Below are 27,022 nucleotides of genomic sequence, written 5' to 3'. Positions count from 1 at the left end.
CCCTCACCTCCCTCACCCCTCACAGCACTGAGCCCTCACCCTCCACCCCTCACAGCACTGAGCCCTCACCCCCTCACCCCTCACAGCACTGAGCCCTCACCTCCCTCACCCCTCACAGCACTGAGCCCTCACCCCCTCACCCCTCACAGCACTGAGCCCTCACCCCCTCACCCCTCACAGCACTGAGCCCTCACCCCCTCACCCCTCACAGCACTGAGCCCTCACCCCCCCACCCCTCACAGCACTGAGCCCTCACCCCCTCACAGCACTGAGCCCTCACCTCCCTCACCCCTCCCAGCACTGCGCCCTCACCCCCCCACCCCTCACAGCACTGAGCCCTCACCCCCTCACCCCTCACAGCACTGAGCCCTCACCCCCTCACAGCACTGAGCCCTCACCTCCCTCACCCCTCCCAGCACTGCGCCCTCACCCCCCCACCCCTCACAGCACTGCGCCCTCACCCCCTCACAGCACTGAGCCCTCACCTCCCTCCTCCTCCTCACCCCTCACCTCCCTCTCACCCCACCCACCATGCCGCTTTGCCCGCCTCCCCTGGAGAAACAGAGACATGTCGCAAGCAATAACCGGGTTTTATTCAGTTCATAAAGGAGTTTTAAAACAAAATGCTAGCAACACTTCTAGACCGTTGGTTTGTCCATCTGACATTTCTCTATCGGCACTGATTTTATTACAAAAACCAGAGAAGTAAAAATTCATTACAATATTTGCACAGTGTGCCCACTAGTTGCCTAAACAAAGTGAATTTCTATAAAACCATGAACTCAATGCAAGTTTAGAGAGAAAATCCTGCCAGTAACTGGACGTACATAGTGGTATATACTTCAGAGCAGAAAGGCCCCAAACAAAACAAGAGAAAAAGAAAGCGTTAAGTCAGAACAGTTAAGTATCTCCTCCTGACAGTTCCTACCAGGAGGGACTTCCACCACGCGAGGGGGCCGTTCCCCGTGGCAGGAGGTCCAGGGACCGAGGAGGAAAGTGGCAGAGAAACAAGTCAGAAGCCGCCCCGGCCCCGGGCAGCATCGCAGCCAGCAGCCCGGGACCAGGCCCACGCCCACGCCCAGACCCGGGGCGCTCAGGGTCCCAGTGAGCGACACTGGGAGAGAGGCGTCGTGTTTCTTCACACCAACCACGCCGAGAAGCCCGGGTGGGGCCGCACCTCGCGCAGGGAGGCCCGGTGTGTCACCTACGCCACAGGCGCCGGCACGGCGGGCTGGGCTAGCAGGCGCCGGCCTCTGGGGACCTCCAGCAGCGACCCCTGACTTTGACAAAAGGAGAACCAGGGACAGCGTAAGGAGAAACGGTGGAGGCCGGCGCCAGGAAACCCGAACCCCGAGGGCGCACGTCGGGACGCGCCCGGGCCCGGCCGACACTGGCGCCCGCGCAAGCACGCGCGGGGAACCTGTGGAACCAGAGGCTGCCGCTCAGAGAGGGAAAGTATAAGAAATGGTGCTGCGGGCTGGCTGCCCGGAGGCCCGGCGCGCCGGCCGCCGGCCCGGCCTTAGGAGCCGTGGGACAGGTGCATGGTGCCCAGCACGGCGCTGTCGTAGCGCTGCGCCACCTTCACGGAGTCGGAGTGCTCCAGCACGCTGTTCAGCTCGGGCATGCTCTCGGCCGTGTCCCCGAAGCCGTGGTAATGTCCGTAGTGCAGGTTCCCCTCGGGGTCCTCCACCCAGCAGGGCCTGCTGGCCACGCAGCCGCTCGGGCTGCCGTTGAGGTGCAGGGAGCCGCACATCTCTGCGCTGCCGCTCCTCTCCGGCTCCTCGCTCCCGTCCACGCACACGGAGCCCTGGCCGCCGGCGAACGGCCGGGCCGGCGCCAGCGCGGGGCTCACCCCGGGCGGCCCCGCTGAGCAGGGGCCACTCCTGCCTTCCATGCCACCGAGCTGGGCCGTGGAGGGGAAGTCCGAGTGTCCGCTGATGACACAGCCGTTTGTCAAGACATTCGATACGGAGCTACTGTTTTTCATATCTGCATTAAGAAATACACCTGTCACCAGAATTCAGAACCAGCACAGGAGGAAAAAAACCCACAAAACGTGCGTGAGGAGGTTGGAAAACACGAGCCAGGAGCGCGGGGCAGCCGCACGGGAGGCCACACCGGGGAGGCCCCGTGAGCAGTTCTGAAAACCAGCCCTGCGTAGGTCCATCCTCGAAGTGGAAGCGCGCACAGAGCGCGGGTCCCAGGGAGAAGCACGAGGCCGTGCGGCCGGCACAGGCCGCTCTTCTCCACGCGCTCCTCGCAACGGGGCAGGAAAGGGGGCCGCGTTCTCCCGCGGGGACTCCCGCGCAGTCCGCCGGGGGCGTCTTCCGAGCCCCGCCATCCCAGGGACCTGGACAGCCAGCTTCCTTCTCGGTTTACTTTCAAAAGCCACGCGTGTTGTGGGGAAATGCGGATGGGTGAACCTGTGCGCGCACACACATCCCGGAGGAGGGAGACGGCTTACGGGGGACGAGGCCAGCCCCACGCCTCTGGGCAGCGGGACAGCCTGCCCGGGGCCCGGGACTGCGCAGGCTCAGAGGTGCGGACAAAGCGACCTGGTGCCTGGTGACAGGGGCTCCTATCTCCACCCTGCGCTACTCGGCAGGCATGGCAGCGCTCGGCTCGGACAGCCTCGTCCTGACCACGCCCTACCACCCCACCCCTCACCCACGTCTCCCAGCCCCCACCGGTCTCCCGGCCAAATTCAAGACTTTACAATAAGTGCTTCAAGGGCCGAACGTAAAATGGAAAGGGGAAATGGAACTGGCTGTCCCTGGGGAGCGCTCTACATCCCTCCTCCGGGACAGAGGGGTGGCTTTTCCTGGGTGCCGGCCCCCGCAGTCACCTGTGCCCACCGCCACCGCGCCAGAGGTCGGCCGGCCACCCCCGGGCTGTGCGCCCTGCCGTGCGCACGCGCCATCACCGGCCCCGGCGGAGCCGCTCCGCTGGGCCGCAGGCTCGGGCTGAGTGGGCTGAGGGCTCCGGCCTCCACCGCCCCCGGGCTAAGGGCAGCATCTGAACACGGTTCTTAAGGAACGCATGATCCGTCACCGGAGACACAAACAGCCCTGAGGGCCTTGGGAAGGATCCAGAGCTGACTCTCAGATGCCGGGCCCTGGGACGCAGGGACGCAGGGCCGGGGCCGAGCTACGGGTGTGAGGGCGCAGCCCTGCTGTCCATCTTCGGCGGGGTCAGACAGCCCCCACGACAGCCGGCCATTCGTCAGCGGCGGAGCAGAGCCGAGCACGGGGCCCACCGGCTGGACGGAAGCCGTGCTTCACGCCACCCTTCCTCTCCGGGGAGAATTCAGCATGAAGACGGATAAGCAAACTGCTTAAGGAATGGGGCTGATCTTCATGCCAGGAAAACGCGCGAGGAACCCCACGAGGCCTCTGTCCCTGGGGAGGCCCCCAGGGGAGCATCCTTCACCGCCCCGGGCGCTGGGAGACACGAGCCTGGGATCTGGGAAACACGTCTGTCCACTCTGCCTGGCAGCAGCCACAGCCCAGACGTGTCCGCGGCCGACGCTCCCGGCTCCGCGCCGTCCGTGCTTACGAATACTGGGAGCTGCGCACCTCAAGACTTCCCAGAAAATCAAAAAAAAGAAAAAAAAAGAAAAAAAAAGAAAAAGAAAAAAGAAAAAAAGCAAACCTCATCACAACCAAACAAGGCACATGGACGGCCGAAGCTGCGCACCAGGGAGGGCTGCGCGTGCTTTTCGTCTCCACAGCGAGCACCGCAGCCACTCCTCCTCGTCTACACGCGCCGGGAGCACCGCAGCCCGCGGCGCCCCGCTCAGAAGTAGTGGGCGTACTGGCTGCGGCACCGGCATGGGGTCTGCATGGCGGACACAGTGTATATCTCTATGTCCTTGGGGGCCACGGCGCCGGCGTGGCAGCGGGCAGGAACCTGTGCACCCCCACCTGTTAGGGCGCCACCCTCTCTGTCGACGTGCATCCTGTCCGCTTCGTCTTCCGCCTCGCCGTTCGCCAGCGGCATGGCGCAGTCCAGGCCCGGAGCTGCGTGGAAAACAGACAGTGTCTTAGACCACGGTGAGAGCCGCCCCCGCCAGCCCTGGCCCCGGCGCCGCCAGCGCGGCATGCGACTGAGAACCCGGCTCCCCACACAAAGCCACGAAATCCCAGGTGCCTGTTCTAGAATTTACCGGGCGGCAAAGTCCCAACACAAAAACGGTTACATAACCGGGACACAATTCTGAACAATTTTTTTTCAAATTCAGCATTTTCCAAAAGTACAAGGCTTTCAAAAAATTCAAGGATGACGCACATTGTGAAAAAGCTACGCGTGGAGTTCAATCAGTTGTTGGTATCAAAATTGTCTTTATCTCCAGTCTTCCACAAACCTCTGGCAATGCCCTCACACCGAGACATTCCTCAAATAACATAAAAACCATTAAAAGCACCTTGAGGTTACCAGAACGCGCTGGTCTCCTGAGCGGAGACGCCGAGGTCCAGCCCTATGCTGGCACCAGACCCGGGCTCCCGGACACTGACAATGGGTGAGCCAAGTGATTTGGCAGACGTGGCGCCGGTGCTGCACACGTCTGTTCCAACACGCCCGCACCTCCTCTCCCCACCCCTCAGGCAGCCTGGCCTTGGGTGCGTGGCCTCTGTCCTTGGCAACAGCAGCTTTCTTAAACCAACAGGGGCCCGGGAAGTCCCTGGCGCACCTTGCACGCTTTGCCCGTGTCTGCTCCAGGTGACCCGCAGGTGGCTGGCGCCACAGTCCCCAGCCCAAGGCCCTCGTGGTCTGGGCTGCTTCACCTGCCTTCCCTGCCTCAGTGTGCATTTCTCGTTTTTGTGCATTTTTAAAAAGATCTTTATTGTTTTTAGAAAAAATTTAGCTGAAGGGCAGAGTTACGGGGTGGGGTGGGGGCATATCTTTCATCCACTGACTCACTCCCCAAACACAATGGCCACGGCTGGGCCAGACTAAAGCCAGGAGCTTCTTCCGGGGCCCAAGCACTTGGGCCGTCTTCTACTGCTTTCCCAGGCCATAGCAGAGCGCGGGATCGGAAGCGGTGCAGCCGACTTGAATCAGTGCCCATATGGGACGCCGGCACTGACAACACCAGCCCATTTCTGGCGCTTAAATACCCAGAAGCATTTCTGGGCCAAGTAACGCAACAATGACAAGTCAGCACAGCAGACGTCAGCTCGGGGAGGCGCGAACTGCGCAGCTTTAATCGGCTCTGGTCTTGGAGGCACAGCGGCTACTTGATCCACACCCAGGATGAGAAACCCGGTTTCTGTGAGGCTGGACAAACGGGGCTCAGGATTCGTGCGACTGGGAAAGGCAGGAGACCCCTGGGTAGAAGTGTTCCTGAGACGCGGGTGCTCTGCACAGAGGCACCCATGGCCTGCCCCCCGCCCCCGGCACCCCCGGACCACACAAGCGCCAGCTGGCCGCCATGGTGAACGAGACACCTTACCCAGTGGGCCAAGGCCAGGCTGGGGCTCCAGGCGGCCAGCTGAGGAGCAGCAGGGCCGGGGCCCGCGCCGCATCTCTAACCCCAACGCCTGGGTCTGCCTTGTATTCAGGTGCCAGCGTCCCTGGAGTCAGGGGCAACCAGAGGTTGTATGTGCAATCCCACGCCTCTGAAGAGATCAACATACAAAACAGGCCAGCGCTGCGGCGCGGAGGGTAAAGCCGCCACCTGCGAGGCCAGCTTTGTGCGTGTTGGCCGGTTCGAGTCCCAGCTGCTCCACTTCCGATCCAGCTCCCTGCTAATGGCCTGGGGAAGCAGTGGATGGCTCAAGTGCTTGGGCTTCTGTTTGACCCAGCCCTGGCCATTGGGGACACTTGGGAAGCGAACCAGTGTGTCTACGATCTCTCTCCAATTTTGACTTAAAAAACAAAAAAGGATCCACACAACAAACTCCTGACAACTATGACGTGAGGGTGCAACACACACACAGAGACGGGCTCACAGAAGCAGGGCTGCTTGTCTCCTCGCTGGGCCCAGGGCCTACAAGCACGCCCGTGTCCACGATGCCCACTCCCCAACCCAGAAGCGGACAGCAGGGCAGCCAGAGCTGTCCCAGCCAGGCGTCCAGCAGTGCGTGGGACACCGGGCAGAGCCACTAGGGGGCAGGAGAGCTGGGGGACACTGCGCAGAACCCACTCCCACGGGGAGGAGCTGCTGCACCTCCCGTTCTCACCAAGGCAGGGCGAAACCCCAAGGCTTCCCGGGCTCAGCCACCCAGTTCTCCGACGTGGGAAACTCGTGAAATGGCCCCAGTCTCACCTCTGTAGTGTCCCGTCCCCACCACGGGCCAGCCCCTGCTGTCCTGCTGCCCAGCACCACAGCCCGGAGGCGCTCGGCGGCTGCAGGAAGCTCATTCCCAGCTCCTGGCTCGGACCCAGCCTGGGAACCCGAGTAGAGGCTGGAGCCGTGAATTACAACTGCCTCTCACATGTCCAGAACACCGGATTAAAACCCAGCCTGCCTCCTGACCCCCAGACCACGCTGCCGGAATTCATCCTGCAGACGTCTCAGGACGGCCAGGTGCCTCCTGCACGCCGACTCCCACCCTTCGGTCCTGGGAGGGCTTGTTCTCTCCCTACCTTCCCCTTGACAAGTGAGGACGTCACCTGCAGTGACCCGAGCCGTGGCCTGGATGTGCCTGGCTTCCCCTGCCCTCAGCAGTGAGGACAGTGGTCAGCCTGCCCCCGCCCCTTCCTGGACCTCGGGGGCCAGTGTATGCTGTGACCCCGCTGTCTAAAAACACAGGTCTCACTCACCAGGGGGCTGCTGCACCACTGTGGTGACCCCATGGCCCTTGGGGCACCTGTCACAGCAGCCTGGGTGCTGGGAGCCACCTTGGTCCATCTCACAGGGACCCAGGGCACAGGGGCAGAGACCTGGCTACCCGCCAAGACCACGTGCAAATGTGTCCAGGGCTCACGAAAAACACCCAAGTGTACTGGCCTTGAAAGCAGGTCAGCCCCATGTGGAGACGTGCCCCAGCCGGCATGCACTGGACCTGGTCGCTGTGACCCCTGCAGGAGACGCCCGTTCACCCGTGGCGGAACCACGTCCACAGCCACCCCCAGCGAGGCGGGGTCAGGGAGCATCGGCCTTCCCCGAGGCAGTCCCTGGCGGCACCGGAGTTCCCATCAAGGAAGCAGGGAGACAGGCCCCTCAGCTTACTGCCAGTAGCTACAACTGTCCTGGGAGGTTCCACCAGTGACCTTCGATGGGGCTGGCCTCCTGCCAGGGCCTAGGCCTCAGCCACGCAGGGGCTAGGGTGGCTGAGCAGGCAGGTGCAGAGGACGGCCCGGCGTCCGGGAAGAGGCTCCAGGGGTTCTGCAGTTAGCAGGAAGGGAAGCTGTGAGACAGGAACGCAGCCTCCGGGCCGTGCAGAGAACCACGTGGACGCACGGGACGGGTCTGCCGCCCAGCAGCGCCGGTGCAAGTCAGACATGGCTCTGGAAGGGCCAACCAAGCCACAAGTGTGTCCAGCCTGGCCACGGTTCTAGAGAATTCAACAGCTGCGCACTGCTGCCCTGTGTCACTCAAGGTCACTGCCGCAGAAGGGACGGATGAGCAAGTCTTCCAGCCTGCCAAGGCCAACGGTGACACGACAGACAGGCCTCACTGTCTGAACCCACCCCGGAGGAAAAGGGATTTACTGCACACCCAGTCTGCCTGCGGCTCCCCGTCCCTGCCACCCCGGGCAGCTCCTCCCGGGATGAAGACACACGGGGCTACAGCGTCTGTGACCGTGTCCCCAGCACCCTGCAATGCCTGAGTCCGACGCTGGACCTGACGCTGCGGTCAGAGGGGACTGCCATTCTCCTCTGGCCGGGACCCCGATGACTGACGCGCTGGGGTGGAGTCGCTCCTGAAGACGGCACGGGGACGCTGGCTGACCTCAGCTGACCTGCACACAGCAAGTGCAGCTGCTGCCCTGGGCTCCTCCCCACGGCCCCTCTGATGAACAGAAAAGCTGACAGGATCATGCTTTCTGTACAAAATCCCACGCTGGGCCAAGTACGACCCGCAAACAATTCTCACGAAGTCACCCGCTCTGGCCGCAGCCCGGCCCTCAATAGCCCACACCCACAGGGCCGGCGTGCACCACGGCCACAGGTCATGGCAGGCACCCACTTCCAGGCAGCAACACAGCGGCCATCTTCCGTGTCCGTCTTTTCCCAGGGAAAATGGCTTCGGCTCCAACTACCCGAGTCAAGCGTGAGTCGTGAGTCGCCGGTGCAGATCCACGCCCTGTGGGCAGCGGTGGCATCGGCCGCCGGCCCTGCTGACGTCGGCTTAGCCTGCAGGACTGCTGGAAGTAACTGCTTTTATGAACACAACTCCACAGCGAGATCAGTCTAAGCGGTTCTTAGATGACAGCGGGCCAAAGAGGACTTTTATTAACGAGGCCTGAGTTACACAGCCTATAGACAGGACAGCCCAGGACTTGGGGAACAGCAGCACCCCAGTGACAACTGGAAATCTGGCCAATGTTTTAGATGAAGTCACTTCAAGAAGTACTGTGTGTGTATGTTACCAGGGGAAGGAAAATACTTAATACTTACTCCAGTGTGAGAACCAAAGGCCAACAAGAGGAAAAGTGAGGCACACAGATTCACACAGCGAATCAAGTAAAAGAGATTACAAAATGACTGAACAAACTACAGCAAGCGATCCTGAAAGTCAAAGCAAACCCTGACGAAGGCCACGTGGGCAGAGCAGCGGGGCACAGGGCACAGCCTCGCGGTGCGCACATCCGGGCTGAGTCCTGCTCTGGTGGTCAGAGCACCCGCCACCCCTCAGGTGCATTCGAGGGGCGCTTCACCCTTCCATGTCTGCAGTCACCTGAACAGAAACGCACGGCCCCAGCGTCTTCCCCGAGGCCAGCACCCCAGGCCGAGGGCTGAGAACGTGCAGTGGGGAAAGCTGCCGGGCCAGTGTGATGTGCAGCCAACAGGGCCTCTAACCACCGGCACGACACGGATCCCTGCTCCGAAGAGCCAGCCTGTGCGGTAACCAGGCTTCGGGAACTCAGCAGTTCCTGGAAAAGCTTTGCAGGGTACCTAAGCAATGGCATACCGGCCAGTTCTACCGACCTCAGCTCCCCGGGCATGTTTCTGAGTCTGACTAGAACGTGAAGTGTCGGGGCCAGCTCTGGCAGCCCATTGGGTGCGGGTTCAAGTCCCGGCTGCTCCACTTCCAGCCCAGCTCCCCACTAATGGCCTGGGCGGGGCCGGCCAGACAGCAGAAGATGGCCCAAGAGTCTGGGTCCCTGCCACCCACTTGAGAGCTGCAGGAAGCTCCTGGCTCCAGGCTTCTGCCTGCCCAGCCCCGGCTGTTGCAGCCATCTGGGGAGTGAACCAGGGAATGGAGAATCGGTGTTTGCCTGCCTCTAACTCTTTCAAATAAATAAATAAATCTTAAAAACAAAACAAAACAAAACAACTGTCACTTTTGTAAAAACACTGAAGAGGATTTAAGGTTGATCAACAATAAGGGAGACGTCACAAATGTTTAAAGCATATTTATCCCATGAATCCCCACGCTGGACACAACTCATGCACGAGGTCAACCCTGAAGTATCAGAAAAACCCCAATGCATGTCGCTGCGTGGCAGAACCTCTCCTCTGAGAAGGGCTCTGCCGGAATCCACACTCTTCCATGTCATGCTTCTGACTTTCATGGCATTTAAAAAAATTTTTTTATTTATTTGAAACGCTGATTTCTAAAAAGAGGAGGGCAAGCAAGTGAGCGAATCTTCCACCTGCTGGTTCACTCCCCAAATGGCTGCCAATGGCTGGGGCTGGGGCTGGGCTAGGCCAAAGCCAGGAGCCAGGAGCCAGGAGCCAGGAGCCAGGAGCCTGTTCTAGGTCTCCTACATGAGGGCAGAGGCCCAAGTACTTGGGCCATCTTCCGCTATCCTCCCAGGGGCACTAGCAGGGAGCTGGATTGGAAGCAGAGCAGCGAGGAACTGAACAGGTGCCCATATGGCAGTGGCTTAACCTTCTATGCCAGTGCCAGCCCTTTATGGCATCTTTTTCTTAAAGATTTATTTATATACTTGAAAGAGGAGAGGCAGAGAGAGAGTCTTCCATCCTCTGGTTCACTCCCACACAGCCACAACGGCTGGAGCTGTGTCCAACTTTAGCCAGGAGCTTCCTCTGGGTCTCCCACGTGGGTGCAGGGGCCCAAGGACCTGGGCCATCTTCTACTGCTTTCCCAGGCCACAGCAGAGAGCTGGATCGGAAGTGGAGCAGCCGGTGCCCACATGGGATGGCGGCACTGCAGGCGGTGGCTTTACCTTCTATGTCACGGCGCCGGCCCTATGGCATCTCTCTAGAAATTATTATGCTCACAACTTATGAAAATCCTGAGTTCAATCAACCATTATTTAAGGCTATAGGTTCACTTCTATGTAAAAGTCACCCAATCATCAGGTTTTTGAAAGTTCCAGGATTTAAACAGTTGTGAAGCTACAGGCAGCATTTTGTTAGCTTCACAGGGGACAGCGTCCTGTGTGGACGTGTACTCCAGTGGAGCTCGTGGGGCGAGCAGTGCACAAGGGCACTGTGGACCCAGGTCCAGCTTGTATTCAACCCAGACCCCTCCACATCTTCAAGTGACGGACTCGGCTATACTCGAGCTGTGTAAGGCTGAGGGGCACACCTTCCAGCTGGCTCTCGGCAGGGCTGTCCCAGCGACCAGTGTGCACACACTGTCTCCCAGATGGGAACAATTTCCCGCTTGGCAAAAGCAGCTCTCGTAACTGGAGCGCGACCAGCGGACTTTCTTACATGCGAACTCCAGAACTGTCCTGAAAAGGAAAGGGGTCAAGGAACACTCACAACTAAAGTGACGGGGCTGCTGCCGTGGCGCGGTGGGCTAAGCCTCCACCTGTGACGCCCACATCCCACCCCATACGGGGGCTGGCTCGTGTCCCGGCTGCTCCTGGGGCCCCTGCACCCACACGGGAGCCCGGAAGAAGCTCCTGGCTCCTGATCAGCCCAGCTCTGGCCATTGCGGCCATTTGGGAAGTGAACCAGCAAATGGAAGATCGGGAAGCTCTCTGTCTGCAATTCTGCCTCTCAAATGAATAAAATCTTAAAAGAAAAACCTAACTAACCTTAGAGGTGTAAACCTGCTCCATCAAATGTACCTGGACCTTGCTATGGACATAGACACACCTACTGGGGCACGGAGACCACCTGAAAACGCTTTCCTGCCAGACCACCTTCGCAAGGACAAACAAGACCAGGCACAGGGGCAGACGTTTTTAATAGTTACAGTTCAACCGAATACAGTGAGTGAAGAACACGCTTCTAATCCGTGGCAGGTAAACGTGGGTACGCATGGTGACACCGCAGCTGTCCACGCTCCCCCTGTTTAACAGGCAATCCAGGCCCGCACCAGACTCCCCCAGGCCTAACTGGTGACCTGGCGCGAAGTTCACCACTGAGAAGAAAACGGTTAGAGGGATCCCGCACCGCACACCCGCCGGGCGCTCACCTTCCGCCCTGGCTTTCTTCGCTCCCACAGGTTCCGGGTCTTGCAAGCACCTCTTCCGATTTGCTCCCCCGCCAGCGTGGTGAGGAAGCACCTCCTGACGGCCCCCATTCAAGAGGCCGTCCTGGCAGAAGCGGCTCAGGTGACGGTTCTGCAGGCTCAAGAGAAACTGGGTGCACTCCTGGAAGCCCTGCGTCTGAGCAATGTCCGCTGCCGTCAGGCCACTGGCATTTCTCAGGCTGCGCGACACAAACACAGCGAGTTACAGCCGGCGGCAGGCGCCCACTCTGCTCCTGCTCAGCTGACTAGCTAGCTATCTGAGGGCGACAGGAGGAGGCGAGTTTACAGCAAGGCTGCATTCAGTACGTGGTCCCTCGCCCGTAACTAACTCCTCTCACATACATTTGATTTCTCAGCAAGATTTGGGAGGCAGTAATTAAAAAAAAAATCAATATGCTAAACTTTAAAAAAGCCATCTTCCTATTTAACGTCTCAAAATAATGCTTAATATTAGTCTGAAGGATCTGAATTTAGGCTAACTTCAGACTTAACCTGCCACTAAATTCTCTATGATCTGCACTTAATTGTAATAACCCACTCTTTCAGCTTGAGTAAAATCATAACAAACAAACATGTACTGAAATTGTCCATGGCATTCATACTGGCTTCCTAAAGAACAGGAAGTGGCGGCTCACCAGCCACCAGCGCTTACGGCAACTCGTGACACTGTAAGTGGAAGGACCCCCGAGGCTGGCTCCGGCAGCCACCACACTGCAGACCACACAGGCCAAGCGCCCTGTTCCTCTCTGGGAGGAACATCCCCAGCACAAGGGGAAGGCCTCTCCAGCCAGGCCTGGGGACGCACGAGGCTCCCCCCAGTCCGGAGAACCGCCCACCTGGCCAACAGCACTGAGACAGACTCCGCCCTCTCTCCAGGACCTAAGTGACAAATCCAGACACAGAACAATCAGCTGACCTTGCAAACCTCACTCAGGGCACCGGATTACACGTGAGGAACAAAAGCAACTCCAAGCTGCAGTCCCTGGAGGAACGCACACCGTGGAAGAAATGTGCAAAAGAGCGCCCACACCTGCCCCAGCCGCGGGCCTGTTCCGTGCCGGGGAGACAGCAAGGTTACCAGGACGCGAGGCTGCCGTCCTCGGGGCTATGTCAACATAAAAACACAAGAGGCCGGGAGTCAGGGACACAGGCTCCGTCTTCCACCAGGGGAAGGCTGTGATTCTGTGGACAGGCACAGCTCCGTCCTCCTGCCTGCCACAGCACCCGTGAAGCCCCAGGCTCAGAAACAAGAAGCCTGCACGCTCTGGACACCCAAACACAGGTCTCCGGCTTCTAAAGCGTGAGACAGAAACGCTCCTCACCTGGACAACGTCCAAACTCAGTTCGACAGGCACAGAAGAAACACAACTTGACAATCCCAGAAGCCAATGAAATCTTGAAGACACACAGGGCTGTTAGTGACCAAAACCGACTGTCACTTCTCAGGAGGCTGCATGGCTGTGAATTCTGATGAACAGCAGCCCAGCAGCTCATAATGCGCTTATCGCGGTACACGAATCACACGAAAAGGCAGCTCCACAGTGTGGGCATGAATGCATTACACGTGTCCAAAGTAAGGTCGACTCGTTAGGGAGACACAGCACACCCAGGACACGGTGCACGGCTGGGGGACTTCCTGTGAGGGGTCCTGGGTTTCATTTTCTGAAGGGGCACAAAGGAAAACAGCCCATCAAGACCCTCGCTCTGTGAAGAGCAGGGTGCCACACGGGAAGCTGACCGAGCACACACGCAAAGTCACCGATCCAACTCCCTGGGGAGGCCTGGACTCACGCTCCAGAATCAGACGGTGTCGGGCAAACCAAGGCACTGACCCAACAATGGCACCGAGGAGGGTTACTCTTAGGGACTCAGAGGTAAACAGTGGCAGGCACATGTTTCAAAAGGCCTGGGCGGCCACACGTGCCAGTTCACCGAGGAAAACTCAGGTGCCAGCCAAGGACTCTAAGTGCCCTGGCGGGAGTGTGCACCTCTCCACCCAGGTAACCCTCAAGGTCTCCCTGCTGCACCTGCCCCCACCCCACCCAGGTAAGCCTCAAGGTCTCCCTGCTGTACTGCCCCCCCCTCCACCCAGGTAACCCTCAAGGTCTCCCTGCTGCACCTGCCCCTCCCCCACCAGGTAACCCTCAAGGTCTCCCTGCTGCACCTGCCCCCCCCCCCCCAGGTAACCCTCAAGGTCTCCCTGCTGCACCTGCTCCCACCCCACCCAGGTAACAACCCTCAAGGTCTCCCTGCTGCACCTGCTCCCCATCAAAGCAGCGGCACTGGAGCCAACCACATTTCCAGGTAGTTTTGGGTACTATGTTCAAAACAGCCTTTCTACCAAGAAGAGCTCGTAAGCCATCAGCGCACCTGAGCTACATGAGCTCTGTCTGGAGCAAGCCGGCCAGGCAGGTCCATCCCAGGAAAACAGAACTCCCCTTGGCTTCTCAGGCAAGCTTGCTGGAAGCAGTACCGGTCTGATGGCAGAAGGTGGACCAGGAGTGAGCGAAGGGCCAGTCCAAGATGGTGATTCTGCTCCAGGTCTAGAGGCCCCGCCTGCATAGCACTGTCAGGAAGTGTCCTCTCTCTGTGTCCAGCACCCCACCCGAGGTCTCGGTCCTACCCTGTGCCGCGTCACCAGGAACGGGAGGGCTCCGAGGCCAAGCTAACAGCATCTCAGCTGACCCTGGGCTGCAGCCCTGTTCACACCTGACGCCAGCACACAGCCAGCACCAACATCTGTCCCTGTCCCACTCATCTGCACCCATCACCTCCTCTCCACGCCTGTGTCCTCTGCTCACACTGCCCCCCCCCCCCCGCCCCAGGTGTGCAGTGCTACCGTCCCCAGGGGTGGCCTCACATCCTGACTTGGCAGGTTCCCACAAGCCTCCACTTCTGGGGAGTGGGGCTGGCCTGGCGGCCAGGCCCGAGCTGGCTCAGCCCGACTCCACCTTCCCATCACCACAGACCCTGGGAGGCAGCAGTGCTGACTCACGACTGGGAACCCATCCACACGCAGACCTCCACGGTGCTCCCAATCCTGGGCCTGCCTCAGCCCAGCCCTGGCTGCTGCAGACATTCGGGGAGCGCACCAGTGAAGGGAGTGTGCTCGCTCGCTCACGCTCTCCGTAAAACAAACAAAAAAACCAAAACCCCTCTGCTTAGGGTCACTGAAACCTGGATTTCATACTCTTTTATAGGTCATGAAATACTCTTTGCTTTCTGTCCAACTATCACCGTTGGAAAGCCCATCCCAGCTCACGGCCGACCACACGGCACAGCGGCAGGGCAGCCACCCCTCTTGATGGGGCTCTCCTGAGAACCATCTGGTGATCTGAAGCGCTATTCAGGTCAAGCAGCCCACCCTAAGCCTTACATACAGACACGTGCAGGGGGCTCCAGAAGCCCCTTGGGCGTCCAGGGTGCGCGTGGGCAGCCGGAGCTCCTCGCCAGGACCGCGCTGTGTGCTTCCATCTTTACACCGTTCTCATCCGTGCGTGCCTTGCTGTTAAGCGACACTTCAACTGTGGAGTTCTGATGGCTGAACTAGCAACCCTGGTTAAAACATACCACACTTCTGACTGCAACTATGCAGGTAGTGTTCCAAGGTTAAGTTACCCCTGCTTTATTTTCCTGCCAACGCAGTGGGGTGGGCACACGGAACACTGAGGGGCAGGTCTGTGCTACTTCCCACGGGCGTCTCGGACTTGGCACCCGGCTCACCCTTCGTCCCCATTCACTGAGAGTCCTGAGTGACCAGGCACAAACACCGCAGCCACTCCCGGCGGCCTCAGCCGAGACTAGGAATGAAGCTGACCTACAAGGCAGTACTGACGCTGTCCCAAAGGGAGACAAAGTGGAGGAAGAAACTTTAAAACTAATCTGAGGGGAAGACGTTGTGGCACAGTGGGTTAAGCCCCCGTCTGCAGACCAGCACCCCATAAGGCTGACAGCTGGAGTCGCAGCTGCCCCACTTCTAGCCCGGCTCCCTGTTGATCTGCCTGGGAAAGCAGTAGAAGATGCCCAAGTGCTTGGGCCCCTGTACTCACGTGGGAGACCCGGAAGAAGCTCCTGGCTCCCGGCTTCAGTCTGGCCCATCCCTGGCAGCTGCATCCATGTGGGAGTGAGTTAGCAGAGGGAACATCTCTTTCTAGTAAAACAAACACAAAAACCCCGAGGGGCCGGCACTGTGGCGCAGCAGGTGAAGCAGCCACCTGAAGCGGCAGTATCCCATACGGCTACCGGCTGGAGTCCCGGCTGCTCCACTACTGGTCCAGTTCCCTCCTAACCTCCTAATGTGCCTGGGAAGGCAGCAGCAGCAGAGGTCCAAGTCCCTGGACCCCCGCACCCACAGGGGAGACCAGGAAGAAGACCCTGGCTCTTGGCTTTGGCCTGGCCCAGCCCTCGTCCTTGTCACCATGTGGGGAGTGAACCAGTGTATGGAAAGATCTTTCTCTATAACTTTGTCAAATAGACAAATAAAACTTGAAAAAGAGAGAGAAAACTAGGAGGTACGCCGAGCGTCCACGTGGCCTCAGACTCCGTCTTTAAGCAGAGCGGAGCGCCCCGGCAGGACGCACGCCCTGCACACACTGGCCCAGCCCCAGCATGGCTGCTGGTGACCGCGGGCAGCTCCAGGCCCTCTCCCTGCTCCTGACGGCCACCGGAACTGGCTCTAGACCACCGAACCAAACTGGCTGCACGTTATTATGGAACCACGATGACTGTGCTTCTTTGCACCTAAGTTCTGGCTCCCGCGTGCCCACCAGGAGCGGGCACAGCGGTCGGCCACTGGGCAGGCAGGCCACCCGCTCTCTCCCCGTGGTCCCTAAGGTTCTCTCCAAACCACAGCACCGGAACACAGGACGCCCCGGCTAACCTGCGCTATGGACGAGACATTCTGCTGAGTAACTGGCAGTGACCACACGCGGGCTGAACACAACGCAGCTGTGCTGCAGTGCCAGCCACTGTTCCAGAGAGGACACCGTGTAACTCACTCTACCCGGGACTTCGGAAACAACTCCTCTCCCCACCAACAGCCTGCCGCTTCCACTCACAGTGCCACAACACAGAAGCCGTTCTCATACGGAGTTTTGGTTGGTTTTGTTTTGGTGATTTTTTAAAAAATTTTTTTTCAATTTTGTAAAACCACAGATCAGGAAACTCCTGAAATGCAAATTTTTTAGAATTCAAGCTGTCACATCACCTCCGTGATGTTTTTTGTTAATGCCATGTGACAATAAAAAAAGAACCACAATTTTTATATAAATATTTCTGTTAAGAATCTGATCTCAACTTAGCTATTGTTAGTTTACAAATAAAAAGGTAGATATCATAAATTAGGGTAAGCAAAGCATGCAAATCTAAAGAATCTATATCTGAATTCCTAGATTAGCATTAAAACCAATCACCGCAACAAATACCTCAACAGTATGCCTTGTGTGCAGAAGGGAAGCGATACTGAGCATTCAATGCCACAACCGTAAGGTTTCGGAGAGGCACCTGTGGCAGTTTCAGCAGTTCTATATGGAATGCTCCCCCTCGCTAGGGTTACTTGAAAAAATCAAGTCAATTCGAATTACGTAGCTGTAAGACATTGACATGTGTGGTTTTTACAGATTCAGAACCTTCTGTGTGATTTAAAACGGGCAATGGTTCATACATAGGAAACTTAAATATAAGGGATCACATATTTGCAGGCAACATTTGGATTAAAACTACATATACACATACAAGGTGCAGAAGCACAGGTACTGTGCCCGACCAGGAAGCGACGGCTTGGAAACACTGCCCTTTAAATTCTCTCCCGTAATTCCTCAGCATGAAGCCAATTTCAATAGGTCAATATTTCAACAAGTTTAACAGTACGGACTGAAAACCATCAACTCACGATTCTGGTTACTTTAAAATTTGGAATGCTGTATCTCAAATACATTAGTAACTATTCCTAGATGGGAATAAGCAAATACATGGTATCATTAAAAAAAAAAAGAAGATAAAAACATCACCAAATGTCCATTTGTACAGACAGAACATAAGCAAACATCTGAAACATCTTCAAAAAAGAAATACATGTGTATTTTTAACCCTTTGGTATCCAAACTCTCAGAATTAGAAAGACTTTCTTAAATATATTCTCTAGTTTAATTATATGAAGAAGCTATTTTTTTTTTTAAAGTTTCTACCTGAATAGATTTGGTGCCAAGTTTTCATTTCAATCCCAACACCGCTGAGGACAGTTTCACCTTGCAAGTAAATCACAATTATGTTTGTGTACATTAAAATCCAAGAGCACCACACCTGGGAGTTTGGTAAGTACTTCCCACGCTCCCGTTACAACTCAGCACGGGAAAACACGTCTGGATTTAGAAACCACCGACAGCAGTATCTACCAAGGCAGTGGTTAAACCCCTCTTACACAGACATCATGTAACGCGTATGAAAAACGACTGAATTCTAACTACGCTCGCCGAACTCTCACACGGCTGCTCCCCGCGCCCTCGCCCGGGAACTGTTAACTTTCGGAAGAGAGCAGCAGGAAACGCGCGGTCAGGGCAGCCTGCTCGGAGGATGGCCAGGGTTCAGGGCAGCTGGACGACCATCCCGACGGGCAGCAGTGAACACACAAGCGACCACAGGGTTCCAAAAGTTAAGTCTGGGTCACACTCTGCCAAGGGCAGTGGCGAATGGGTTTCTGCCACTCGGGGAACACATAGCTCCCGTGGCCGCGGGCAGAGGTGGGCTGCCACGTCCAGCCCCTCAGGCCCGACACTAAAGCAACTCCACCTCAGCACTGCCTGCAGCACCCACGTCCGTGAGTGGCGCACGGCAGCCGCCCGGGCCTGTTTGCTCCATGAGGAGGGAAAGGGTAAATCCTGGAGTCCCTGAACTCGCTGACGGAAGGCCACACAGGTCTCCTCCAGCGACCCAATCACCAGTCATGGTCAAGTTTCTCTTGGGATCCAATGAAGTTGGGACACACACAGCCCAGGGGCGACCTGGTTACCACGAGCCAACGGCTTCTGAAGAAACCAGAGAGGCACAGACCCCGCCGCTGACGCTGGCCTCTGCACAGGTGCTACCATGGACTGGCAGATCTGAGACGCCGGTCATGCGGTCCCATCCGCAACCCTGCTAAGTCCTCCCGTCTGCACTCAGGGCCCAGGGACAAGCACGGGGGATAGCCCTTCCCACTTTCTCTCTGAAAAAGTAAAGCAGCAGCCAAAACCCGTCCGAGCCAAGACTACAAAAGTCAATTCTCGGCTCAACACGAGCGGTGGGCAGGTCTGTCATCTGCAGCCGCCCATCACCAGTCTTCAGGCGTTTTTCCAAAACTCACGCCGAGACTTCACCGCAGGCTGTCCACGGGCAAGCGAGGCAGACACTCCCACTGCGACCTGCGCGCGGCGGCAGGGTGACGAGCACTGAGCACCCCTCGCGAGAACGACTCCCCAGGGCCTCAGATCCTTTAAAGTACACAAACACGGGGCTGCGTCCACCCAAATTTCAATCCTTAGAATGACGGCAAGTGATGCAGAACCTCGCACGGAAAAGAAAACTTGGCACCAAAACTCAAGATTTAAAGTAAGAGAAGAAAAAAAGTCCGTTCACATACTCACGTGTGGTGCTAGAGAATTTACTAGGGCGCACGGCAGCCGCAATGTGTCACGCCACACGGACGCGCCTACATCCACAGTGAGCCCTGTGACAGCCCGTCCCAGCCCAAGACACTCAGTACACTCGCCCCCATTATTAGCTACCTGATGACCAAGAGAGCACAATTTCAGACTGCGGCCGCTTCACACAGCAGATATATGAAAGGCAAAGTAGGAATTAGAGCAACGTCATTAATCTGAAAACACTGATAATGAGGAAGCTTTTACTCGACTCACAGGACAAGGAAAAATGTATATTGTCTTCTAAATAGTACAGCATGTAATGTAACAAATTAAGAATCTGGTTCCTTTCGAACTGGAAAAAAAATAACTTCTAGTAAGAAAGTTAACTGTCCCCCTTTGGTCTTCAAAATGGAAAAGGCCCGTCGCCTGCCGGGACAGGTACGTCACAGGGCTGCCACAAAGACCCAGCACGCTGGAGGGGACCAGACTGTCACGTGCCGGAAGACCACACGGGGACGCTGTGGAAGCAATGACAGCTTCGCTCCCGCTCACTGGAAAGGCAGCCATCTTATCTAGATGTTAAATGCAAATAAACACACATAACAACAGCATTCTACAGTGATCTCTGGTGTTCTAGCTCCAGGCCAAAGACTTGTCATCTTAAGAACTGCTTTTAGCTACGTAGCTCAGGCCAAGTACTTCTAAAAAAAAAATCTGGCCGCTCAGTCCAGGGAGGTCAGCACAGTGCGGGTCCCGAGGGGCGGCTGATACTGAGAAGGAAACCGCCTGGCCCAGAGGCCACACTCAGCCACACCTGCTGGGAGAGACACGCAGGCTCCTGGAACCAAGGACAGAATGATAAATAAAAGACTCTCATTTTTTAAAAAGATACCTCCTTAAAAAACACACAAAAAAACTGAGAACACAGTGTACAGTGTTAGATGTCTACTGGCACAAAAGATCAAGCTACCCCTTAAAATGAGAACCAATATCCTTTTAACAAAATCTTCAGGATTGATTATTGTTTAGAAAAGTAAGTTTTAAAAGTTCTTCTAATTAGCCATTATTTTAATACATGACAAGCAATGTTATATATGATTATTTTAAAATCAAACCTTCTGTTAAAGCAATTAAAGATTTGAATTTTTAATCTAAATATAGCTGGAAAAAAAAATAAACCCAGCATCTATAACTTTGCTTTAAAGCAACTCATTGAGAATCTCCTCAAAGTTTTACAACTGTATAATCAATGTCCATATTAGCAACTGTTTTACATTACCTTCAGGCATAACTACATACGGAGTCACAAGGGTCCCTGCAATGTAAGAGTTAACACGGCCACAGTTACACCCCAACTCCCTACCGAGCAGCGGGCAGCGGGCAGCGGGGCTGAGCCCAGTGAACGGCTCACCTCACGCTCGCCGACGCCGGGACCACCGGCAGCCGCTGGCCGCTCCGCAGCCTTAGCATCGTGTCAGTATTTAAGCGTCAAAACGACGAAATGGAAACCAAAGGGTTAAACTAAGTTAGTCTGGTGGGTTTCATTTCTCCCAAAGCCCCCGATTTTCACATTCCCAATCAGAATCAAGTGGTTCATAATGAACGCCTAGGAATCATCTGCAACACTTAGGGTCGAGTCATCAGTCACTCTGGTTATCACGGCTCTACAGCTTACACAACATGTAAGGTGACAACCGCATCCACCGTGTTAATGCTGTCAGCTGCAGGAGAAACATCTCACAGTGTGAATCTTTAAGAGAACGTTAATACAAGTGAATGGAACACCTGGAGTACAGTAAGCACACAACGTTACGGCTAGCTAAGGGTTCTGCGTACAAGAGCCCGTTTCTGAACTAGTGTTTCCACACTGAGCCGCTGTGTCCGACCACAAGTGAGCTGGCTGGGGATGCCAAGAGTCAGGCCGGGAGGCAGCGCCGCCTCCGGGCTTTACCGCCCGCGTTCCGGGCCTGCTAATGGGAGGGAATCAACACCAGAAAGGCCAAGTGTCTTTACGAATGCTGTGAACCCGAGAGGCCTGGCGAACATTCTAAATCCAAGCCCCTGGTTTCCCGACTGGAACTCAGCAAGGAGAGGTCTGAAGCCTTGCCCTGGGTGACGCAGTTAGCGGCAGTCAGCGGTGCCGGGTTCCAAATCTACTTTGTGAACCCTCTCCTGAGTCCCGGGAGTCCCAGGAGCCCGCTTCTCCAGGTCATCATCCATGCGGCTCCGCTAACACAAGCGATCTAGCGGGAATGCTACGGCTCCAGGAATTGTGCTGGCGCTAAATTCTGCCCTTACACAGGACCCCCGGACCACCCCCGCGGCGGGAGGGGCGCCTGGAGACACTTACTCGACACGAGCCCCGCTGGCCACCAGGGCGCTGATGCAGTCCAGGCTCCCGGAGCGAGCTGCCTTGTGAATGGGAGTCTCGCCCTCACAGTCCTGGAACACAAGAGCAGAGCCACACTGAGACCCCGCCATGCCACGCGCAGGCAGGAGGCCGCGCCCTCGGCATGGCGCAGAGCTGCGAGCACACAGGGGGGGAGGGGAGCAAACCAGGGACACCCCCGAACTCCTGCAGCTGACGGGGGTGACAGCCCAAGCCCTCAGCGGCGCTGAACAAGGCACTTGGTGCTGATCTTGGCAAAAGTGCGTCATTAAAAAAAAAAAAAAAAAAGACATTAAAATAGTAACCAGAGCCAAGAAAAGGACCTACCGGTTCCACTCTCATCTACCCCGCTCCTCGGGGTCTACCACAGGCTAGGCCAGGCCATCTTCAATGCCTGAACTTGAACTGAGCCCACATTTTCAGGGACGGTTAGAGGAACACCAGGCTTCACGGTCACCCCGGACAGGGGAACCCGCGCACGGCATCCCAGAAATGCAGCTTCCACAGGCTGTCAGGTCAACGAGGAAGGGTCAAAGACACAAGCAAGCAGGAGCAGCCGTCTGCGTGAGGAAGCCTAACCGCAGACCGTGCGCCTGGGAAATTCTGAGGCCGAGCAGCGCCGTCACGGCGGGAAGGTGGCGGCACCGCCACAACCGCGCGACGAAGGGACGGAGTACAGCGACTGTGCCTGAAAGAGTGCCCTCGCCACGCCGCAGGTGAGCACGGACTCCTCCCTGAGGTCCGAACAGTTGAGACCGAGCGACCGACAGAACAAGGAGAAACACAAAATCCATGTGGCCATTCACGGATCTAGCTAGCAAATTCACTGTTTTGTTTTTGTTTTTTTTTTTTTTTTTTTCCTCTTCCAAAGCTAAAACCTAGCCCCATTCTCCCAAAAAGGAAGGAAGTACTACTTAATAAGGGCAAGTAAAAATCACACAAAAACATGGGCAGGAAAACTACAGCTGCTACTCCAGAAGGGGAGCCAGGGAGGCAGAGAAAGCCGAGATGACGCACAGGTACACGGGGGACAGACGTGTCCTCAGACACGGGGCTCTCTGCCAGCAGCAAGGCGGCTTCTACAACGGTAGCCTGTGGCTGACCAGACACTGGACACGCCTGGACTCCTTCACCAACTCCTGAGATTCGCGAGGCACGCCGGGCATGGCACAGGGCGGCCGCCCCACAGGGCCTGGGCTCACCTCCACGGCAGGGACACAGAGACATGAGCCCCACCACTGAGTGTACAAGAAACACTCAACACAAACGGCCTTTAAAGCTATCCTTGGGACAAAACGAAGCCACGAGGGTTTGTTATTCCACGAGAGATACTCGGGAAGCTCATCAAAAACACAGAGGACCAAGTTCACGTGGGTTTCAACAGTCTTGCGTGGAAACCCGCTCCTCTTCTATCTCTCCCTCCCTAGAACTTTCTGGGTTTCCCCATATACAGAACGACGCTGGGAGACTAACAGACGAGGGTAGAGCAGGCTTCCTGCTCCTCTCTGTGCTCCACAGGGAGAGCAGGCCACACGGGCCACACACACTGCGCCTGCAACAGGCCATCGGAGTGCCGGCGGGGCCAGGGCACACCCAGGCAGCGCAGGAAAGCGGCTTTGATTTCCATAGAGCAGCGTCCAGTGGCAGCAGAATTCCAGAGGGGCTCTTGAAGAGACAGATGGCGGACGTTCACCCAGCCTGGACAGTCGAGGCGAGCCAAGAACAGGGCGCGAGCGAGACAGCACACCGGACGGAGCTCAGGCATCTTGGGCCACCTCAGAGACGCCGGACACCCTGCGGGAACTGGCAGGAAGGGACCCTGATGCCTGTCAGACACACCCAGTCCCAAGAAAGGAGATGTCCCCCGACAGCAAAGAGCGAGAAAGGCCCAGATCTGGGTGCTGCCAAGTCCACGCGGGAACAGAAAAGCCGCCGCCTCTGGGGTCCCCAGCGTGTGGGGAGCTGAGAAAAGGGCCACTGTGACCTCAAAGGTCGTGGGGTGCCCATCGCGGGAGAGGTCCCACTACAGGGCCAACAGTGCCACCCCAACTTAGGTATTTCCAACCCGCGAGGGGCTGCAAGGAGAGCAAAGTGGGGCTGGAGCCCCCGACCCCTGACCCCCGACTCCCGAGAACTCGGGACTGCTGGAAAAGGTCTCATCAGACGCTGCCTGATGAAAATGAAACTCCGATGAGCACTGCTGAGCAAGCCCCTCACCGGCAAGGCGACAGCCGTCGGCCAGAGCCCGCCCCCAGCCCGCGGCGCCCCTTCTCAGGGGTGGACAGACAGCTGATGGCCAGCACGGCCCGGGCGCCCTGAGGCAAGGCTCCATGTGCACACGGGGAGGCAGGCGTGCGAGTGGAGATGGAGCGGTGGGGGAGCCCGGCCAGCCCCCGTCGCCCCAAGTTCCAGTCCAGCAGCAGAAACACGTCTGCGAGCCGCGGACAGCTGGCCTGCAAAGCCAAGTCACCGACGACTGGCCCACTCAGGTGCCAGCAACGCGAGAACCTGGCACGTTTACATTCACGTCCAAACAGCCGCGCACTGAACACGCAAGCGCGGGCCCTGCCAGAGTCCCAGATCCCTGGCTTCTGCCTGGCCCAACCCCAGCACTGCAGACAGCGGGGAGTGAACCGGCAATGGAAGACCTCTCTCTCTCTCTCTCTCTGCCTTTCAAATAAAGAAAGAAAGAAACCTTCACATACGAAAACCAGCAGTGGGGCTACCGCTGTGGCGTGGCAGGCAAAGCCACCGCCCCGCAACACCAGCATGCCACGCGGGTGGGGCGGCTCCACCTCCTGCCCAGCCCCCTGCGAATGGCCCGGGAGGGGCAGTGGGCAATGACCCAGGCGCTCGGGCCCCTGCCAGCCACGTGGGAGGTCCGGATGAAGCTCCTGGCTTTCGGCTGGGCCCAGCCCTGGCCACTGCGGCCACCCGGGGAATGAACCAGCAGCTCTCTCCCACTCTTTCCAATAAATAAATATTCAAATGAAAGCCACACGTGCTGCCCCATGCAAGTGTGCGGCCTGGGCCGCCGCAGGCTTGGACTCTGCGCCCACTGAGGTTCGCACAAGACCAGGCTCAAGGGCACACCTCTCAGGGTGGCGCCTCCCCCACTCCCCTCTACACCACTCTGCCCGCCCACAACACGCCCGGGGCATCTGAAGCAGGGCTGTGGCTCACTGGGGAGCTGGCTGCTCGGGGCAGCCACACTCATCCGTGGAGAAGCAGCCGGGCTCTGCGCCAGACGCCTTCGGCGACCAGCTGTGACCTTGGACCCATGAGCCTGGAACAGGTGAAAGCGCCTATAAACGGAGAGGGGCCATTCTCCAGAGAACAGCAGAAGCACCCGCCCCGCCCCGCCCTGCCCTCGGGGAGCAGCAGCAGGCGCTAATTAAAGCCGCCACTGGAGATGGGGCCACTGGAGATGGGGCCGGGGAGTCATTGCCACTAGAAAAGGAAGAGCACCAGGGGACCTGCTTACTGGTTTGTTAACGTTGGCTCCCGCTTGGATCAGCCAGACCAGGCACTGGGGGTGTCCGCCGAAAGCCGCGCTGTGGGCCGGGGTCTGGGCGAAGCGCGTCGTGCAGACGTTGAGGGCGGCTCCGGCTCTCACCAGCTGGACCAGGCACTCCAACTTGGAAGGCAGCAGGGGGGACGAGAACACAGAGACAGGAGGGTAAGCCACCCACGGCGCACGGCCCAGGGCCCTCTCGGCGGCCACTCTCCCAGCACCGTGCAACTCCGACAAGGCGTCTGGCTCAGGACAACGGGACACCTGGGCGTGAGCCGCCGGACCCGGTGGACACCAGTTCCCGTTCTCCTACGACTGAGAAGGCCAAGGACGAGAGGGCGGCGCGCAGAGAACCAGCTTCTTCCTGCGCACGCAGCGAGGTGTCCAGCGGCCGGACTGCCCACGGCGCACAGGCATCCTTGCACCTGTCACCCTGCCACACGGGGGTCCCGGGGACGGTCACCCTGGCGCACACCGTGCACCACGGTCGGGCTCCCCAGAGACCTCGAGACAGACTTGCCCGCGGAGACCACAGCTGCACCACCTTGGGGGGGGGGGACACAGGGCCATCCCCGTACTGTCTAAACACAGCCCTGTGCAGCCAGGCCCACCGCTGGCCAGCTCGGACAAGCCGGCCCACGCGTTCCCGAGCCCGCCCGGGGGCCGGCTCCCCAGGGCCCGGGAAAGCAGCGGAGGACGGCCCGGCCGCCTGGGCGCCCGGCTTCCGCCCGGCCCGGCCCTGGCCGGTGCGGTCAGCCGGGGGGTGCACCTCCAGATGGACGCCCCCCTCACTCTGCCTTTCCAACAACACAGAGCTTGGGGTGGGGGCCTGGCTGCGAGTCCCGGCACCCGCACGCGGCCAGGTCCCTACGACACTTGAGGACGCTACCCCGGGGGCTTCTGCGTTTCCACTCCCTCGGTGAAAAAGCGCAAAGCGTCCACTGGCCACAAGACAAGGTGGAGCCTAGCCCGATAAAAACGGCACGGGCGGGCGGCCCCGTCCCCCGCGACAGCTCGGCTCCGCACGGCCTCCCTCGGCCCCGGCCCTCAGAGACGACCCCAGGGGCGCAGAGGCTGCCGCAGCGGCCGCGGAGGAGGCGGACGGCCCCCGCCGCGAGCGCCGCTAAGCGCAGGGTCCGGCCTGTCGGCCGCCGGGCTCCCGGGAGCGATCCCCGTTTGAAACGAGGCCCGCGCGCCGCCGCACATGCGCGCTACGCCCCGCGGCCGCGCCAACGGCACCGACCCCGCTTCCGCTCCGCGCCCCCTGGCCGCGCGCATCGCCGCACATGCGCGATGGGCTCCGCGGGGCGCCGGCGCCTCAGAGTCCACTTCCGCCCCGCGCTCCCGGCACGCCCCGCGCCCCCCGCCTGCCCTGACCCCCGCAGGAAAGCTGCGGAAGATGGCGCCTTAAAGCGCCCGCGCCCACCTTGCCGAAGTGCGCGGCCCAGTGCACGGGCGTCCAGCCATAGAAGGAGTCCTCGGCGGCCAGGTGGGCGCACGGCGTCTGCTGCAACAGCGAGCAGAGCGCGGCCAGGTCCCCATCGCGGCAGGCGCGGTGCAGCGGGAAGCGGAGCGACAGAAGCTCCTCGCTAGAGAAGCCCGCCTCCACGCCGGCGCTCGCTCCCGCCGCCGACATGGCCCGTCACGAAGAGCGCGCGGGTACCGGGCCGAGAGGATGCGCCGGTGAGGGCCGAGGCCGCCGCCGCGAGAGCACAAAAGAACGAGGCCAGCGCCGCCGCCGCCGCCGCGTCCACCGGCTGCCGAGTCGAGCGCGCACTGGGGCCGGGGCGGGGCCGGGGGTGGGGCCAGGGCGACGGGGCGGGGCCTACCTGGAATGGGCGCCGGGAGCGGCCGCGACGGGACCAGCAGTGGGCGGGGCCAAGGCGGCGGGGGCGGGGCCTGGCTGGAATGGGCGCCTGGAACGGCCTCGACGGGGC

At 58.6% G+C, this 27,022-nt stretch overlaps 1 protein-coding gene across 1 annotated transcript; it reads right to left on the bottom strand.

Annotated features, from left to right (window-relative positions):
* Positions 1-574: 574 nt before the first annotated feature.
* ANKRD10 (ankyrin repeat domain 10) lies at positions 575-26,875 on the bottom strand. Its single transcript, XM_070048377.1, has 6 exons — positions 26,512-26,875; positions 25,056-25,208; positions 21,533-21,624; positions 11,507-11,742; positions 3,924-4,019; positions 575-1,989 (listed from the first exon to the last, which is right to left on the bottom strand). Exons 1-6 carry the CDS (start codon positions 26,719-26,721, stop codon positions 1,520-1,522), a joined length of 1,257 nt encoding a protein of 418 aa, XP_069904478.1. The 5' UTR covers positions 26,722-26,875; the 3' UTR covers positions 575-1,519.
* Between the last annotated feature and the right edge of the window lie 147 nt (positions 26,876-27,022).

Source organism: Oryctolagus cuniculus, chromosome 9, assembly GCF_964237555.1.
Source record: "Oryctolagus cuniculus chromosome 9, mOryCun1.1, whole genome shotgun sequence".
NCBI lineage: Eukaryota > Metazoa > Chordata > Mammalia > Lagomorpha > Leporidae > Oryctolagus > Oryctolagus cuniculus.
The sequence above is the reverse complement of the archived record's forward strand: the minus strand, read 5'-3'. Positions and strand labels throughout refer to the sequence as shown.